The following is a 19598-nucleotide window of genomic DNA, read 5'->3' as shown; positions in this document are numbered from 1 at the left end:
AGGAATCGACAAAATAGATTCAAGCAGGCAAATAACGATATATGATAATTGACCCTTCAGTTATCAATATCTTGTTTTCCAGTATGTCGTTCTGTTTTTCATCCCTAATATCATCTCAGGGTCGTTATCTTGCTGCCAATGAAGTATCCTTCAAACTCTCTTGATAAATGCCAAACTGCATTTGAAAGCAGTGGGCTTTTAGAAAAAATGTCCAGTGTCTGTAATTTACACTTTAATCCCATACAACCTTCAAGGAGATCAGTGGGGCATATATCTATATTCATTCAGTCCAAACTGAAATCTTCAGATGGTTTGTTTGAAGTTTAAAAAAGGCTAGTATTGTTTTCCCTTTTAGTAAATGTTTAGTAAATGAGTTGCAGAAGTTTGTAATTCATTTACTAAATTTACATTTTCTTTCATTACCCAAAACCACTTATCAGAAAGTCTTATTTAAACAATGATTATTCTGCTTAGGATGGAGATGGCAAAAGAATAGTCACATTGATGGAATATGTACTTATTCATCCAGTGCTAGCAGAATTTAGAAAAACATGGAAGAGCTGTAAAAATAATCTTTGCAGAAAATCCTTGCATCTAATTAAACAGCACTTATAGACTCTCCCAAATAAATTGATATTTTTGGCAGGTGGGAATATATAGATTCACGTGTATCCTCTTCTCCTTTGATATGTGAAACTGAATCAGCAATTTTCAAAGGGAATGATTCAGCAAGACAATGAACTTATGTTTAAGTGTACAATTCAATAATGCTTCTTTTAGTTTGAGAAGTAATCTAATATTCAGTATCCAATGATACTTGTTTAAAACAGATGCACTTTAATAACATTTCCCAAATTATAAGGTATAAAATATCTGGCACCAAGAAGAAAACCAATACATCAAAACAATCACAAACCCCATTTATTTAGGTTTTACAATAATTTTTTAAAATATTGAATAAATATTCAAATATCTTCAAAGAGTACCTTAAAATATGAGATGGAATGACTATCCCTACTTTCTGTAGCCATCTGTGATTCAATTTTTGAAGCTAATCATTGTAGAACACTTGTACCACATAATTTCATTTATAATGCCCATTATAGTTATTTCCTTCAAAATTACAGGGAAATGGGGAGTTATTTTTGTTACCATCCAATAATATACAGGGGGTGCTAAAAGTGCTACTTTTCTGGCCTTTCCTTCAGAAGTGCTCATTGTTCAAATAGAATTTTGCATTTTTAGAAGACTTTTAGGGGCATATGGATGCTTTGTACTTTAGGAATTGTCTTTAAAAACTGCACAAATGGGCCCCACTTTTGACATAGCCCTGATTACTTTTAGAGCAGGGGTTCCCAACCTGTGGGCTGTGGCCCAGTGGCCAATAGGCCACAGACCAGTACCAGGAATGGCTGGCGAGTGCATGCACGTGTGCTAGTGGGCCCGTTTGCACATGCGTGTGGGCGCTAGCTCTGCTGCCATAACTGTTTTGCACATGTGTATGTGCACATTTCCTTGCTCCTCCCTTTCCTTCTGGGCCGCCAACCCGGAAAGTTTGGGGAAGTCTGTTTTAGAGGGTGGATGAGCGAACATGGTATGTGTATAATGAAACAAAGTGCTAAATTATTTCTTCTGAAAACAAATGAAAGCATGATGAAAAGTCAGGCTTTTGTAGGATCTACTGAGTACATTAACAGACACCAATTACACTTAATGGCAAATAGGATTTTAAGCACAAAACACCTCTGAAACATATTTTACAGAAACTATATATTTAAAAATTGATAGATTTTGCATATCCCAAATTTTGCTTCAATTTGTGAAATGGTTCTAGACAGGCTTTTCGGAAAACAGTACTGACTGGGGAATGGTAAAACCTTTGGTTTAACATATCTAAAGGGCACCAAATTGTAAAAGGTGAAGATGAGGTATTTCAGTATATCAGCCCAAGCATAGAATGCCACTTGTAATAATTTCTCTTCACTGTGAGTGCAATAGAACCAACAAAACCAAGCTACACATCTATATTAGGAATTATCCATTTTGAAGTGCATTAAAGGTCAACATAAAAAGGAAAACCTGTTTTTTCTTTGTGACAAAAAAAATTACAAAAACATTCTCAACTACTCGCTGTTTAGCTGCCAACAAAAAGCAGCACATTACAGGAAAATGCAGGGCAAGGAAACAAAACCCATCAAATTAAAATTTATTTTGGGCTAGAAACCATCCTTACCTTGCAAAGATGGCTCATGTCCTAGCTATCAAAAACAATGTACAAGCTGAATAGGAAACTTCTTAGGTTACCTTGGTAACAAGGAAACCTAAAATCAAAGTCTGTAGCATAGTCTCATATCTATTCATTATTTATTTGCAGGGAATTTGCTTTCTGTAAAAAGATGTCAGTAGTACAAGCTCCTCCACCAATAGTTGATTAAGAGATGACAGCAGGAAATTCTTTAATTGAAGAACCTTTGGCACATATAGTTTTCTTCAGATACTGAGTATCCAAACTTTGTATAGAAAGCTACATTTTTTGGCATGCACTCTAGAGTAATTTTGTAGCAATTTAGTCTCTTGCTTAGCAATGTAAGAGTTGACATCAATCTTTAAAAGAGAAAACAAAAATAAGATTAAGTTTGCAGGATGTGAGGACAACTATTTAAGACTGCACTATAATGGGGCATACCTGTATTTATATCCACTACTACTATCAAATTATAGCCCCAATGACACTGCTGGGGCCAAACTGGCTATCACCCTTAAAATATTAAAATATTTTTTAAAAAAAACAACCACTGGAAATCTATGCATTAGCTGCCAATGCATTGGAAATAATACTTTTTGGGCCCTACATGCTTCCTTTCAAAAATATATTAGGAAAATGCAGCTTATTTTTAGCCATCAGAATAGCGTGTAGCAAACTTCTGATGACAGGAAACTTGGTTCCCCAAAGGGAAGCAACTGGATAGAATGAAACTAGTTTTGAATTATCTGCAAAGTGCCAGGTGACCACCAGCAGTGTTAATGAAAGAGAAGTTTGGCATACAGAATGTTTGCTCACAGAATTTTATTAGCATTTAGACATCCTTTAACAGTTCCTCAATTATAAGTGATCACAATTATGAATAATTACTTACAGTTTTCCAAGCTGTTTTCCTCTGCAATCTCCACTTACAACAACATCTTCTATTCTGCCCCTCTGGAAATAAGTTAATACTATTTAAAAAGGTCAAGTTCCAGAATGTATTCAGAATGTGTACTTTTTCTTCTTTGTACATACCTTTGCGCATGAGTGAGTGAACTTATGTTCTATGATTAAGGTTGCAGTAGCTACAATCTCTCCTAGTTTAGTGTCTTCCACAACTGTAACATAGTAGTCCCCAGAACTCCGCATGTGTTCGAAATTCTCTGTGGAAATGTGGGCAGGAATACGAATACTATTGATAATGGATTCAACAGTTCCTCAGTATCAGGCTTTCTTGCAGCTCTGTCATGTTTGCTAGCTCAGGATGCACTGCACCTGAACTGGGACAAGCAGATGAATAGGACTGTGAGAGGATTCTATGGGAAAGGCAAGCATGTGCATTGACAGTGTGGTCAAACTGGCAGACTGCCTACAAACTATGTAATTACTTCAGTTGCTATCTAGGTTAGAGCTATGGAGCTATGAGCCAATTGATCCCTCACTTTCACAATCCACCTGCAACCCAGAGAATAAAAAATGGGTCATTTTTTTAGGGGTGGGTTCTGGGCAAAATAGGTGTTTTATCCTCTTCCAACCCATGACCAAAGTACAGGAAGCTTTTAAGTGGTAATGTAAATTATTTTCCCAAACTTTTAAAACTGGAATCTTATCATGAAGAGATTCTGCCACTGAACCTGACTTTCCTTTTCCATTTTTTCCAAATAGCAAAAAAATTAGAGATACTCACCAAGAAATTGCTGGGAGCTAACAATTCCAGTTTCAGTCAGTTGACCTAGAACTTTCAAAAAGCCTATAAAAAATGTTTTCATATTTTAGAATGTTCTTAGACAAAGCCATCAATACAGCAGAGTGAAAATAAAACTCTACAAATAATATAATAGAGCCAACACCATGACATAAAATAAACAATAAATCTCATGAAAATAAAGATGCTGAGAGTACACTTAAAACTTCAGTTCAAAAATGCATCCAAATTCTACAACAGTAGTGTTTGTGGCCTCTACGCTTCATTATTTTTATTATTATTATTATTATTATTATTATTATTATTATTATTATTATTATTATTATTATTATTATTATTATTATTATTATTATTATAAGGGACCTTGGAGGTCTTCTAGTCCAACCCCGCTTAGGCAGGAAACCCTATACCATTTCAGACAAATGGTTGTCCAGTCTCTTCTTAAAAACTTCCAGTGTTGGAGCATTCACAACTTCTGGAGATAAGGTTGTTCCAGTAATTAATGGTTCTAACTGTCAGGACATTTCTCCTTAGTTCTAGGTTGGTTCTCTTTGATTAGTTTCCATCTGTGGCTTGTTGTCCTGCCTTCAGGTGCTTTGGAGAATAGCTTGACTCCCTTGTCTTTGTGGCAGCCCCTCAGATATTGGAACACTGCTATCATGTCACCCCTCGTCCTTCTCTTTATTAAAGTAAAAGGTAAAGGTAAAGGTTCCCCCGCACATGCGTGCTAGTCGTTTCCAACTCTAGGGGCCAGTGCTCATCTCCCTTTCAAAGCCGAAGAACCAGCACTTGTCCGAGGACATCTCCGTGGTCATGTGGCCGGCATGACTAGACGCCAAAGGCGCACGGAAGGCTGTTACCTTCCCACCGTAGTGGTCCCTATTTTTCTACTTGCATTTTTATGTGCTTTCGAACTGCTAGGTTGGCAGAAGCTGGCACGAGTAACAGGCTCTCACTCTGTTACGCGGCACTCGGGATTCGACCCACCAAACTGCCGACCTTCTGATCGACAAGCTCAGCATCCTAACCCACTGAGCCACCGTGTCCCTTACATACCCAATTCCAACAATCATTCTTTATATGTTTATATGTTTTAGCCTCCAGTTCCCTAATCATCTTTGTTGGTCATCTCTGTTCTCTTTCTAGAGTCTCAACATCTTTTTTACATCATGGTGACCAAACCTGGATGCAGTATTCCAAGTGTGCCCTTACCAAGGCATTATAAAGTGATATTAATACTTCACATTATCTTGATTCTTTCCCTCTGTTAATGCAACCTAGCACTGTGTTTGCTTTTTTGGCAGCTGTAGCACACTGCTGGCTCATATTTAAATGATTGTCCACTAGGAGTCCAAGATCCCTCCCTTAAGAATGATATCAACATATTATAGAAGGAATTAGGAATATGCAATTGTAAGAAAACCAGAATATTCAGATTCTGTTATATCTTTTAAGCTGAATGGGGACCACAGGTTCGTAAAAAGTGTTTTTTTTTATGCTACATATTCTCATCTTCAAAAGGTTATTGTTCTCCATTCAAAAGTCATTATCATCTGAATTGTTTTTGAATTTTCTCTGAAGAGAACAAGTGCCTTGAAGCATATTCTCTACTCTGCTAATGGAACCTAACAATTATTTTTTTATTTATTTATTTTAATTCCATTTATATCCCGCCCTTCTCCGAAGACTCAGGGCGGCTTACAAGCTTAGCAGTAGCCTTCATTCTATGTATATGCCTGCTTATTAGGGCTTTCACACACACCCCAAGCGGCATTATTACAAAGTCAGCTTAATTGCCCCCAACAATCTGGGTCCTCATTTTACCTACCTCGGAAGGATGGAAGGCTGAGTCAACCTTGAGCCTCGAACCTGCACTAATTGCAGGCAGCTGGTGTTACTTAAGGAGGCATTAGCCCACTGCTCCACCAAGGCAATTATAAGTTTTATGTTAGTAAACATGCAATTTGACCCAATCGTTCCCATTTAATTCAATTATGAAACATAGTTCAAAATAAATAAATACCTCTGTTGATATCAGTACTGCAAAGAGGTCTTAAAACGAGACCATCCCCCGGATCCTCAGGAGAAATAGCAGGAGAAAATGTCACAGTATTTAGGGTCCAATCAAGTTCTTCAAGGAGGTGAGGATCATACATTGGTGTGCTCTCGAGTTTTTTTATTGCAGCAGGCATCATGGCAACTGAAATTGAAGCAAGAACGTGAATTACATCTTAACTCACATATTTGCCAATATTATAAAATTGAATGGGAAAAGGGATTCCTATCATTTAATTTATACATTCTTTTTAAAATTAAAATATTAAACTATGATGCATTCCACCTGATACAATAAAAATCAGATTACAGTAATTTAAGGTTGGACGAGGATGGCTATGATGCAAAAGAAAGTAAATAGTGCAATATTTTTTTTTCTTTTTTTTTTTTTTCCTGCTCCAAAGATGGCGGACGCGCTGGGGAGAGCTCCGTAGCCCCCAACGGTAAGGCGTCCCCCCAGGAGCCCCCCAGGGATGTCAGCGGACCCCTGGGGTGGGGCCAAAAATTCGGGCAGATGAGCTGGGCAATGGTGCCACCTGCTGCCTCCCGAAACAGCTGCTGGGGTGCCGGGACATCTCCGCCTCATCACCTGGGCCGTTGGCAACCGTTATAAGCGGGGGCCAGCGCCTCTGCCCTGCCTCTACCAATGTTCATGCTGCCGGGCAGGGGCGGCGTCTCCGCGGATCAGCTGTGCGGCGGAGGCGCCTTCAGGCATCCAGGAGAGACCGGAGGCTCTGCTCTGCCCGGCCCCCTGATCGACTCCTGACCGGCTCCCGGGCGGCAACGGCGTCTCCGCAGATCAGCTGTGCGGCGGAGGCGCCTTCAGGCATCCAGGAGGGGCCGGAGGCTCTGCTCTGCCCCGGCCCCCTGATCGGCTCCTGACCGGCTCCCGGGCGGCAGCGGCGTCTCCGTGGGCCAGCTGTGCGGCGGAGGCGCCTTCAGGCACCCAGGAGGGGCCGGAGGCTCTGCTCTGCCCCGGCCCCCTGATCGACTCCTGACCGGCTCCCGGGCGGCAATCGGCGTCTCCGCAGATCAGCGGTACGGCGGAGGCGCCTTCAGACATCCAGGAGGGGCCGGAGGCTCTGCTCTGCCCCGGCCCCCTGATCGGCTCCTGACCGGCTCCCAGGCGGCAGCGGCGTCTCCGCGGACCAGCTGTGCGGCGGAGGCGCCTTCAGCGGCGGGGGCAACGACTCCCAAGCCCCAGCTCGGTCGCCTATTCGGGGAGCCGGCAGCCACGATGGCAGTGGCGGCAGGGCTTCCCCAGGCCCGCCCCCTGGCCCTTGGCGGGCATCCAGGAGGGGCCGGAGGCTCTGCTCTGCCCCGGCCCCCTGACCGGCTTCCAGGCGACTGCGGCAACATCTCTGCCCTGCCCCAGCCCCCGTACCTGTTCGACTCCGGCGGCTTCCCCAAACGACCAACGGAGGCGCTGCAGACCACCTGGGTAGCGGAGGCGGCGGCATCGTCGGCAGCGGCGACGGCGAGTACCCCGCGGGGCCCTAGCCTGTCATCTCCCCACGGGCCCGAACACCGGCGGGGGCAGTGGCGATGGGGCGCCTCTAACACGCCCCCGAGCCGCTGCAACTGCTGCAGCCATCCAGAGTGGGGCCGGTGCCTCCATCCTCGGCTCCCTATTATGCCTCCCTGGACAACAGCGACGTCAGGGATGTTCAGGAATCAGGAAAGACCCCGCGGATCAAATGGATCAGCTAGGCGGCGGAAGAGACAGCCGCAGCAACCGGGACTGGAGTCGTTGCCCAGCTTCGACCTCCTGGCCTGCTCCTGATCAACGGCGGCTTCTCCCTGGGATCAAGGAGATGCCGCAGGCCGGCTGTACGGACCCGATCGACCACCACCGAGGGGCCTTTGACAGCGGCGCTAAACTTCTCCAGGCCCCGGTCACCCAATCTCACCGAAACCCCTCGACAGCAGCACCACTAGATGCGGCGGGGCGTCCACGGCCCGCACCCTGGGTGCCGACACTATCTCCGTGCCGATCAACACCCCTAAAGACGCCAGGATGCAGCTGATCGTTGGAGATGACGGCGACCAGACAACCGAGGCCATCAACATCTGGCCTCCTCCAGCTCCGAACCCCCCCCTGCCCTCCCTCGCCCCACAGGACATGATGGGCCTGGGTGCAAGCCACGGTGGCAGAGTGGCCTGTCCTACACCTGCAGCCCCATAGAGGTGAGAGCTCTATGGGGTATGCTTCACCCAGAGTGGGTCCTGGACCACCCCCAGAAGCAGAATCACAACCCATCGTGAGAGGATGGGGGAGTGGCCTGCTTCTGCGGTTCACCCAGCCAAGTGGCAGTGGCTGGGTGACGGTCCAGATACCCACCTACCCGACTAGACCCTCCTTCTAATGCTCCACCCAGGGGACCGCCTTCCCAATGCTCCCCGATGCTCCCTATGCATCTTCAATATTCTTGCATAGACCTTCTCGCCCTCAGGAGTTCCCCCCTCTCCTGGGTTCGTCCTGCCTTCATTACATCAAACCTCGATGACGGGCCCGACCTTTGGGCCTCTGAGAGATGGCCAGGCAGGGTCAGGGGCCTCCATTACAAGACCAACAAGAGGCCCCGGTTAAGTTTCTTGTTAAGTTTTTTGTTGGGTTAGGGAGGGGGGCGGGAAAAGAGTATGGCTGCTCGGGGAAGGCAGGCCTTCCGAGTGCCATAACGCAGGCCAGGCTTGGTGAGAAACGAGGACCAGTCGCCGACAATATCCAAAGGTGCACTGACGAACATCCTATTCCCAGGATGGTGGGGAACGGCAGAAGGTGCACAAACAGAGGGCCGCATCATCACCGGGAGTGTCATCTCCGCTCTGTACAAGCGGTGAGACGCTCCGACCCTCTGTACTTCCCCGGAGGACCCGGGAGCGAAGCTGTGCAGCCTCCTATGCTGAGGCTGGTCTACCTGAATGCCAGGTCCGTAGCTAACAAGGCACATCTTGTTCGTGACCTAGTGGAGAGTGAGCACGCGGACCTGGCTTGCATCACGGAAACCTGGCTGGGCCAAGAGGGTGGTGTCCCTCTGGTTGACCTCTGCCCGCCAGGTTTCCAGGTGCTGCACCAGCCTCGGACCCACGGGAGGGGCAGGGGAGTGGCAGTTATCATCAGGGAATCCCTTAGCCCGCGAGAGATCACCGTCCCTCAGATGGTCGGGTGTGAGTCTCTCCTACTGAGATACGGCCCGGGAGCGCAGTTGGGCCTGCTGCTAGCATACCTACCACCTAATCGTGCAGCAGCAGCCCTGCCTGAGCTACTCGATGTCCTCTCAGGGTTGGTGGTTGAATTCCCAAGACTCATGGTCTTGGGCGACTTTAACCTACCGTCCCTGGGAGGATCGTCCGATCTGGCTCGGGAGTTCATGGCTTCCATGACGGCCATGGACCTGTCGCAAATAATTTCTGGACCGACTCATGAGAGAGGCCACACCCCAGACTTAGTGTTCTTGTCTGGACGGTGGCGCGATGATATCGGTGGGGGTGCCACGACTGTTATGCCCCTGTCATGGACCGATCATCACCTCGTGCGGCTAGACTTCCCCTTTGCCACCCCCCGCCGTGGGTGCACGGTGCCAACCAGATGGTACCGCCCTAGGCGCCTAATGGACCCTGATAGGTTCCAGGCAGCGCTGGGGGACGCACATGCACTCCCTGCTCACAGCTCGGCAGATGCCTTAGTGGAAGCCTGGGAGAAGGCAGCCACGGAGGCTCTGGACCGAGTTGCACCCATGCGGCCTCTGACCCGGCGCAGATCCCAGCGAGCCCCATGGTTCACCGCGGAGCTCCGGGAAATGAAGCGTCGGAGACGGGGCCTAGAGAGCCATTGGAGATCCAGTCGATCCGAATCCGACCGATTGCGATTAAGAAGCCTCACCAGGTCTTATCTCGCTGCGATAAGGGTGGCAAAATCCAACTACTTTTCCACCCTCATCGCGTCCGCAGATAACCGCCCGGCTGCCTTGTTCAGGGTGACTCGCTCCCTACTGAACCAAGAGGTGAGGGAGGAACCCTTGCAGGGCCGAGCCGAGGAATTCGGTCAATATCTGCTGGATAAAATTGCTCGGATCCGAACCGGCCTGGACTCCAACTGGGCTGAGTTGGAAGAACAAGGCATGGACAGTCTTGTCGACGTCACCTGGGAGGAATTTGATCCTGTGACTCCCAAGGAAGTGGACAGGATTATGAGGAGGCTGAGCTCCTCCACATGCTTACTGGACCCGTGCCCTTCATGGCTGGCATATGCAGCTCGAGAGGGGACATGAGGCTGGTTCCTGGCGGTCATCTCCGCTTCTCTGAGTGAGGGTCACTTCCCCACCGCCTTGAAGGAGGCGGTGGTGAGACCTCTCCTCAAGAAGCCCACCTTGGACCCATCCTCATTGAATAACTTTCGTCCAGTCTCCAATCTTCGCTTCCTTGCGAAGGTTGTTGAGAGCGTGGTGGCGCACCAACTCCCTCAGATCCTGGATGAAGCGGTTTATCTAGACCCGTACCAATCGGGCTTCAGGCCGGGGTACAGCACGGAGACGGCATTGGTCGCTCTGATAAATGATCTCTGGAGAGCCCGGGACAGGGGCCATTCCTCTGTCCTAGTCTTATTAGACCTCTCGGCGGCTTTCGATACCATCGACCATGGTATCTTGCTGCGACGCCTCAGGGGACTGGGAGTGGGAGGCACGGTTCTGCGCTGGTTCTCCTCCTTTCTCCAGGGTCGCTCGCAGTCGGTGTTGGCAGGAGGACAGAGGTCGACCCCGAGGCCTCTCGCTTGCGGAGTACCTCAGGGGTCGGTCCTCTCGCCTCTCCTGTTCAACATCTACATGAAACCGCTGGGCGAGATCATTCGCAGCTTTGGAGTAGGGTACCATCAGTATGCTGATGACACCCAGCTTTTCATCTCAACTCCAAACAACATCAGTGATGCCCTCGACGTGATGTCCCGCTGCCTGAAAGCGGTCCGGGAATGGATGGGGAGGAACAGGCTTCAACTGAACCCGGACAAGACTGAATGGCTGTACGTACCGGCTAGCCAGGATACTCAGAACATCCCATCCCTTAACATCGGGGACGAGTTACTACCCCCTGTTGATAGGGCCCGCAACCTGGGTGTCCTCCTTGACTCGCAGCTCTCCCTGGAAGATCACATAGGAGCTGTGACCAAGGGGGCCTTCTCCCGGGTTCGACTAGTTCGCCAATTACGGCCTTATCTGGACCTGGATGCCTTACGTACAGTCACCCATGCTCTTGTGACCTCTCGCCTAGACTACTGTAACGCTCTCTACTTGGGGCTGCCCTTGAGATCCACTCGGAAGCTTCAACTGGTGCAAAGTGCAGCGGCGCGGACACTCTTGGGAGCCTCCCGATACTCCCATATCACACCTCTCCTCCGTGCGCTGCACTGGCTTCCAGTTGCCTTCCGTGTGAAGTTCAAGGTGCTGACAATGACATACAAAGCCCTACATGGCATGGGTCCGGACTACCTGCGGGAGCACCTTCTGCCAATGTCAGCGCCCCACCGCCCTGTGCGCTCCCACAGAGAGGGCCTCCTCAGGGTGCCACCGCTCAAGGAATGTCGGCTGGTGGCCCCCAGGGGGAGGGCATTCTCAGTGGGTGCGCCAGCCCTCTGGAACAGCTTGCCAACCGAAATCCGGATGGCCCCCGACCTCCGCACCTTCCGGCGAGAATTAAAAACTTACCTGTTCCAGCAGTCCGGCCTGGCCTGATAGCTCTTATTGGGGTCCCAGTTTGTATTTTACTAGTGTTTGTTTTTCATTACGGTTCATTCTGTATGCCTATCTTATTCTGTACACCGCCCTGAGTCCCTCGGGAGAAGGGCGGTTTATAAAAACAAATAAATAAATAAATAAATAAATAAAATATTTACTTTGTCATTAGATATATTTGTTCAACTAAAAATATATCAGATTCTCAGGTTTAAACATTCCAAACATAGTATAATTTATATATATTTCTCCCTGAACCAAAATATTTTATACAGAAGGGACATACTGTAATATATGAAATATTTTTTGAACAGCAAGGACTTTGCACAATACAAATTATATTTAATATCTACTATCTAGTCAGACACAGGTAATATTAAACAGTGCCATTTTGGTGTAGTAATTTAAGACACCAAGCTAGATTCTCAAGAGACTTGGGTTCTGATTTCTACTCCTAGCATTGGCACAAAACCAGCTGAGTGATGTTGGGCCAGTCACTCATTCAGCTCTGGTAAGAAGGCAAGGGCAAACCACTTCCAAAGATCTTGCCAAGAAAGTTGCAGTTACCAAGAGTCAAGAATGATTTGCAAGCATTTAAAGAGTGGGAGAATGTACTTTTTTTCTTCACCTGTTTGGGAATAAACCTCTCTGAACCAATAGGGATTTACTTCTACCCAAGAGTACATGGTCAGTCTTTCCAATCCAACAGGATGTTGAAAAGAGAAATTAGGACTATCCACTTCTGTAAACAGTCTAGGTAGGACAACATTTGCCTTGGTAAGAAAGACTGAATTGAAAAAGAGGTCCATGGGAGAAAAAGAAATAAAAATAATAAAACCCCAATGTAGCCCTATGGGAAGCAATAGCTCAGTGCAGTGCCACCACCTCCATTCTAAAGTATTCATCACGTGAAATAATATCTCGGGAGAAAATTCACGTTCATGCAAACATGTTCAACAATATCTTCATGTAAATGTTAGAAAATGATGCAAATTGCAACAATTATTTTTAATGGCCACAGGATTGGATATTTTTGTTAAAATAATGAAAATGTCATGCCATAAGGCATACCCTTTTTGTAAGCGTGCATGATGTCAAGGATACAAAAGCAAAGTGTTTATGTCATGAGGCTCCTTTCATCATTTACTATCATTGCCACCAGAAGTATCTCCAATTGTCCAGGCTTTTTCAAAAACTACCGATTTTGACTGTTGCCTGGGGATGAAATCTGAAATAAAAGTTATCCTTTGCATTTGAAGATCACCGATTGGAAGGACTTTTTATGGTTGAGAGGATGGTGAAGTAGATAAGATGACCGACAGTCCTCCTTTAATCACCACAGGTGAAACACAAAAGGCTTGATATTCAGACTTCAAACTGAACTTGAATCTAAGAACCAAGAACTGCTCATTCTTAGCAACTATAAAGCCCTAAATGGCTTGGGTCCGGGATATCTGAGGGAACACCTGCTGCCGGCATCAAGTTCCCTTCGTCCAGTGCGCTCCCACAGGGAGGGTCTTCTCAGGGTGCCACCGGTAAGAGATTGCCGGCGGGTAACACCCAGGGATAGGGCCTTCTCAGTGGGGGCGCCTGCCCTCTGGAACCAGCTGCCAGTGGAGCTGAGGACTGCCCCCGACCTCCATTCATTCCGCCGGGGCCTGAAGACCTGGCTCTTCGAGCTCTCTGGACCAGGCTGAGGATTAATCTTATTTTAATTGGGGTTTTATTTAGGCAGGGACACATATAATTTTTTTTAAAATTTGTTTTAACTTTTGTATTTTGGTTTTTTAATCACCCTGTAAACCGCCCTGAGTCCTTCGGGAAAGGGCGGTATATAAATGTAATAAAATAAATAAATAAACTCTTTAATCTTATGTACAATAAGGGGGAGGGATTGAGAGAGGGTCTGCTACAATCCACAGGCATCTAGCCAACTACAGAATGGAGAACACAAATGTAGTTCCAGAAGACTACAAGCAAGACCAGATGGTCCATGAATGAACAGCTTCTCTTAATTACAGAATGCCACATGCAAAGACCAGGATTGAAAAACCACAAAAGCAGTTTCTTTGCCAGTTAGTTACTCCATTTCCATGCAGCCTTTGAAACCAAGTACTCTTTTATTGTGTCATGGAAGAAATACATATATGTAGGAATTTTATTTTTAAATCTCTAATCTGAAAGAAATTTTGAGGATATTGGCCATTTTCTTTCAATGTTTATTTATTAAATTGATATGCCACCCATCTCATTCAGAGAAGCCAGAGAAGATAAAAAATAATCTTATTAACACTTTTATTACAGGACATGGAAGCATCTCTGGGGTCTTTGGTGCTCTGAGCTTGGTTCCATGAAGGAACCACTAAGACCACTCCCTCCAATACTGACAGGGCAATCCACTAGGTGTCAAACTCAATTTCATTGAGGGCTGCATCAGCATTGTGGTTGCCCTCAGGGGGCCAGGTGGGTATGGACAGGGTGGGCGTGGCCTACTGGGTGGGCGTGGCTAGAGTGCATATGGCCTAGTGGGTGGGCATGGCCAGCTCTACATTGTTCGCATCAAGGGTGCCTATGGGGACCTGGGCAGGAGTGGGACAGATCTGGGGGTCTCTGGCAGGAGGAGGGTCTCTGGGCCAGGGCCAAGGCAGTGGGGGCCGTTCCCTCACTGTTTCCAGGATGCCTTCGCGGGCCACATGAAACCACTTTGCGGGCCGGATTTGGCCCCCGGGCCTTGTGTTTGACATGTCTGCACTAGGAGATATAAAAAAAGAGCAAAATCCACTCTATTAGCACCAATGAGGTTACCTAATTTGGTAATGAAACGTCTGCAAGAAAACAACCAAGCTCAGCGAGCACCAAAGTCCCCCCAGTTCAATCCTGAGCAACAAAATATAATCGGTGCATCTGGTGTGCACAAGCAAGGGGAAAAGGTGGAGAAAGTAAACAAGGAAATGGACTGCTACAATTCTGCATTCTTATCTGCCAATTACTTGAGAGTTAACCGGTGATGTAAAAACTAATTATAAACGATAGAGAAAACTTGCTTTTCCTAGGCTCACTTTATTTATTTATTTATTGATTGATTGATTGATGGGATTTATATCCCGCCCTATCTCCCGAAGGACTCAGGGCGGCTAACAACAAAACATATAATAAGTACAGAAATCAAGATAAAAATAAAATTGAAATCATCTGTGCAATAAATTAAAATTAAAGAATTAAAAAATAAATTAAAAATTCTAAATATAAATTAATTAAAATGCCTGTCAGTCCAGGTCAGCCTGGACAGCCTCTAGCACAGGGGTCTTCAAACTTGGCCCTTTTATGACTTGTGGACTTCAACTCCCAGAATTCCTCAGCCAGCTTTGCTGGCTGAGGAATTCTGGGAGTTGAAGTCCACAAGTCATAAAAGGGCCAAGTTTGAAGACCCCTGCTCTAGCATTACAGATAGACAGATAGAGGTGAACATTTAAAAGTCCGGCTGCCCTTAGATTCTTAAACCTCTGTGAAAAGAGAGGGAGAAAGCAACTAGCGACGCGGGCCATTATATAGCTTTTAAGGATACTTTAAACATTAGCCTGCCAGGCTCAACTAGGATGGCTCCCAGGAATGCGGGGGAGGGGGCGGAGGTCGGGGATCCCAGGCACCCGAGAGCGGCCTCTCGGCCCCAAGGACCACCCGGGAGGCTAGAGACCCTTTTGGGACTCTCCCTCGCCGAAGCTCCGCTCCGACCGCGGAGGAGTTCCGGAGGAGCCGGGGGTTCTTGTGACTTAAACCGCGGCGCTTGCCTGGCCGTTCAGCGGGAACTTTCTCCCTCACCCAATCAGGAGGAACGACAGGAGGCGCTAGTGAGGACAAGGGCAGACCCGAGGAAAGGAAGACGCTCTGCACGTGGGCAGAGGCGCTCTCGTTACCCGGCGAGCGCAGCTTCCGTCGGGGAAGCAGACGACGGGGCTAAGGAGGGTCGCCCGCGAGAGCTTCCCTCTTTTTTTCCCCGCGTCACCATCTCCTCCAAATCACCGCGCGCGCGCCCGCCCGTCAATCACTCACCCCCTAACGGACTCCTTCGCTCGTGCTTCTCCTCCGCCGCGCGCGCTCCACGCTACCGGCTTCTAGGTCAGCTCCGGCTAAACCCTGGCAGCGCGCAGGCGCAATTCAACCGACGTGGCAAATCCGGGAGGGCGGTGCGAGGGTCTTCCTCCTTTCAGAAAACAAAAGTGATGAAAGTGGCCAATCGGAAACTTCCAGCGTTGCGCCGCCTCATCTCGTACCCTCGCGAGGTGGGGAAGGGCTGATATGCCCGGAGGCGCGCATGCGTAACGTTGTTTTGACGCTTGGCACGGTGCTTCTCCGTTGGTTGGCTTTCTCCCGTTCGTGAAGATGAATTTTTCTAAACCTCCCTCCGCTCCCTCCGCCGTCCTAATAACTGTTTTGGAGAGTTTCGGGGCTTATTTTGCTTAGTGGGTTAGGACGCTGAGCTTGTCGATCAGAAGGTGGCAGTTTGGCGGTCGAATCCCGAGCGTTGCGTAACAGAGTGAGCGCCTGTTACTCGTCCCAGCTTCTGCCAACCTAGCAGTTCGAAAGCACGTAAAAATGCAAGTAGAAGAATAGGGACCGCTACGGTGGGAAGGTAACAGCGTTCTGTGCGCCTTTGGCGTCTAGTCATGCCGGCCACATGACCATGGAGACGTCCTCGGACAAGCGCTGGCTCTTCGGCTTTGAAACGGAGATGAGCACCGGCCCCTAGAGTCAGAAACGACTAGCACGCATGTGCAGGGGAACCTTTACCTTTACCTAAAGCAGGGGTCTTCAAACTTGGTCCTTTTATGACTTGTGGACTTCAACTCCCAGAATTCCTTAGCCAGCTTTGCTGGCTGAGGAATTCTGGGAGTTGAAGTCCACAAGTCATAAAAGGGCCAAGTTTGAAGACCCCTGATGTAAAGTGATCTCAGGAAATACCGCTTTGCCATAGTGGTGCGGACTCTTGAGGGTGCAGCATTTCCCCCCCCCCTCATTCAGTCGTTTCCGATCCTCCGGGACTTCCTGCAGTTTTCTTAGCAAAGTTTTCCTTAGCCTCTTTACATTATATCATTAAATGGTTTGAGCGGGCTAATTTACGCCGAAGTTAAGGTTGTAATATTATTGGACTTCATTTCCCATAATTCCTGTTTAGCGTTGTCGTGGTTCACTCAGGCAAGGAATTCTGGGCGTTGTAGGCCTGGTCAGGGGGAGGAGGAAATAAAAAAATATCAATGGCCACTAGATGGCACCACGGAGCCAGAGTTGGCTGTATTCCTTGCTTTGCATTTGTAGTGGTTACCCGGATATTTGCACCCCAGATTTGTTATACTATGGTATTTTTATTTATTTTTATTTTAATTCCATTTATATCCCGCCCTTCTCCGAAGACTCAGGGCGGCTTACAAGCTTAGCAGTAAGCCTTCATTCTATGTATATGCCTGCTTATTAGGGCTTTCACACACACCCCAAGCGGCATTATTACAAAGTCAGCTTATTGCCCCCAACAATCTGGGTCCTCATTTTACCTACCTCGGAAGGATGGAAGGCTGAGTCAACCTTGAACCTGGTGGGACGCGAACCTGCACTAATTGCAGGCAGCTGGTGTTACTTAAGGAGGCATTAGCCCACTGCTCCACCAAGGCTCTAGCCTTGTATGATGAATGCAGTTGTGTATCTGCACAGTTCGTGCTACTAGATTCATGGGATGTGCGCAATTTAGGAGAACTTTTCCCCCTCCAACTAGGTGGCATTCCGTTATTCTCATCCCAGATGACTGTTTTCCACTGGATCGTGATGGCAAGCAACATAAGAAATTGGCCTGTATAATTTACCATAACTGTCAGGCAACAGATCTCTTTTATAACCAGGTGCCAGATTGCTTTATTGGATTATTAAGCAAAGCCATCATTGCTTTAATACTTAGATGGAGGACGATCTAGGAATCCCAGGTTGGAAATCCAGAGGCTGAAAGGAAAGCAATAGCAAATCACTTCTGTAAGGCTGCCAAGACAGATACAGAGTTGGAGTCGTAGCATTTATGTTTCTTTTTTACTCAGATCTCAAGGCCATCATAATGTAAACTACTGATCATTATTATTGTTATTTATCTTCATGATTGTTGATATGTTAACTTGCCACAGTCCAGAGTTACATGTGAGTTGGGTGTCCATATAAAATGTTCAAATAAATAAAATGTATAAATCAAGCTGAAGCTGAGTACCACAGCATCTTTACCTTCTTATTATTTTAATCTGAAATAAGCATATAACCTACCTGTGAGCTACAGTTCCTTATCCCAGCTGGCATACAGAGGCGTGAATAAATGTAGGCAACAGCTTAGTAGTTCTACGATGGATTTCTTCCTTAGATTCTTTCTGTGTCTTTCATCTTGTACTATTCCTCCAGTCTCATGAGTCACCTATTACTATGGAAATATCCAAAATGATTCAGCTTTTGATGCAGACAATCCATCAGTGTAATCCAAATATTTTTGGACTAGGCACACCCAAAAGATCCCTGCTCTTTCTTCCACAGTGTTCAAATATAATTTGTAAACTCTATGGAAACAGTAAACTGTTGTTATGTTGTTAGCTGCAAAGTCGTGTCCGACCCATCGTGACCCTATGGACAACGTTCCTCCAGGCCTTCCTGTCCTCTACCATCTTCTGGAGTCCATTTAAGCTCACGCCTACTGCTTCAGTGACTCCATCCAGCCACCTCATTCTCTGTCGTCCCCTTCTTCTCTTGCCCTCAATCTTTCCAAGCATTAGGCTCTTCTCCAGTGAGTCCTTCCTTCTCATTAGGTAGCCAAAGTATTTGAGTTTTAGCTTCAGGATCTGGCCTTCTAAAGAGCAGTCAGGGTTGATCTCTAGGACTGACCAGTTTGATCGCCTTGCAGTCCAAGGGACTCGCAGGAGTCTTCTCCAGCACCATAGTTCAAAGGCCTCAATTCTTTGGCGCTCAGCCTTTCTTATGGTCCAACTTTCACTGCCATACATTGCGACTGGAAAGACCATAGCCTTGGCTATATACACTTTTATTGACAGGGTGATGTCTCTGCTTTTTAGTGTGCTGTCTAGATTTGCCATGGTTTTCCTCCCGAGGAGCAAGCATCTTTTAATTTCTTGGCTACAGTCCCCATCTGCAGTGATCTTGGATCCCAGGAAAATAAAATCTGTCACTACCTCCATTTCTTCCCCATCTATTTGCCAGGAACTGAGAGGGCCGGATGCCATGATCTTGGTTTTCTTAATGTTAAGAACAGTAAACTAGCCTTCCTATATTTGATACTTTCCAGTTACATTGGACTACATTTCCTATCATTTTCAGTCTCCATGAGCTTTTATTCCATGCATTATCAAACAGGACCCTGTAAAGGATGAAACTCATTAGTGGAAGGCAAGGAATGAAGGATACAATATATTCCAAAGGGAAACACACCAGAGGCCAGCAGAGCAGAAGTGACCTTAATTTCCTGGCAATCGGGAATGGCTTGCCTCCAGAAGTTCTGGGGGTTCCATCAGCTCTATTCTGTTCTGTTCTGTTCTGTTTTATTTTCTATATTATTCTGTCCTGTCCTGTCCTGTCCTACCCTACCCTATCCTATTTTCTTGATGGAAATCCATTAATTTGAGCATGAGGGCACAGTTGAGATTATTTGGATAAGAATATAAGAAAGAAAAGGGAAAATATTGTGAATAGAGTGAGCCTTGGTGGAGCAGTGGGCTAATGCCTCCTTAAGTAACACCAGCTGCCTGCAATTAGTGCAGGTTCGAGTCCCACCAGGCTCAAGGTTGACTCAGCCTCCCATCCTTCCGAGGTAGGTAAAATGAGGACCCAGATTGTT

General features: G+C 46.9%; 1 protein-coding gene across 1 annotated transcript; it reads right to left on the bottom strand.

Annotated features, from left to right (window-relative positions):
- Positions 1–822: 822 nt before the first annotated feature.
- On the bottom strand, positions 823–15865 carry GNPNAT1 (glucosamine-phosphate N-acetyltransferase 1). Its single transcript, XM_083378454.1, has 6 exons — positions 15782–15865; positions 5974–6150; positions 3933–3995; positions 3281–3408; positions 3138–3199; positions 823–2604 (listed from the first exon to the last, which is right to left on the bottom strand). The coding sequence occupies exons 2-6, from the start codon at positions 6143–6145 to the stop codon at positions 2457–2459; spliced, it is 573 nt and encodes a 190-aa protein (XP_083234580.1). The 5' UTR covers positions 6146–6150; positions 15782–15865; the 3' UTR covers positions 823–2456.
- Positions 15866–19598: the final 3733 nt, after the last annotated feature.

The sequence above is a fragment of the Vipera ursinii genome (genome assembly GCF_947247035.1).
Source record: "Vipera ursinii genome assembly, chromosome: 1".
Lineage (NCBI taxonomy): Eukaryota > Metazoa > Chordata > Lepidosauria > Squamata > Viperidae > Vipera > Vipera ursinii.
The sequence above is the reverse complement of the archived record's forward strand: the minus strand, read 5'-3'. Positions and strand labels throughout refer to the sequence as shown.

Coding starts and splice junctions, on each gene's coding strand:
- GNPNAT1 (XM_083378454.1), bottom strand. CDS start 6,145: ATGATGCCTGCTGCAATAAAAAAACTCGAGAGCACACCAATGTATGAT. Junction 3,996..5,973: donor CAGTACTGATATCAACAGAG/GTATTTATTTAT, acceptor CATTTTTTATAG/GCTTTTTGAAAGTTCTAGGT. Junction 3,409..3,932: donor TAGCTCCCAGCAATTTCTTG/GTGAGTATCTCT, acceptor ACATTTCCACAG/AGAATTTCGAACACATGCGG.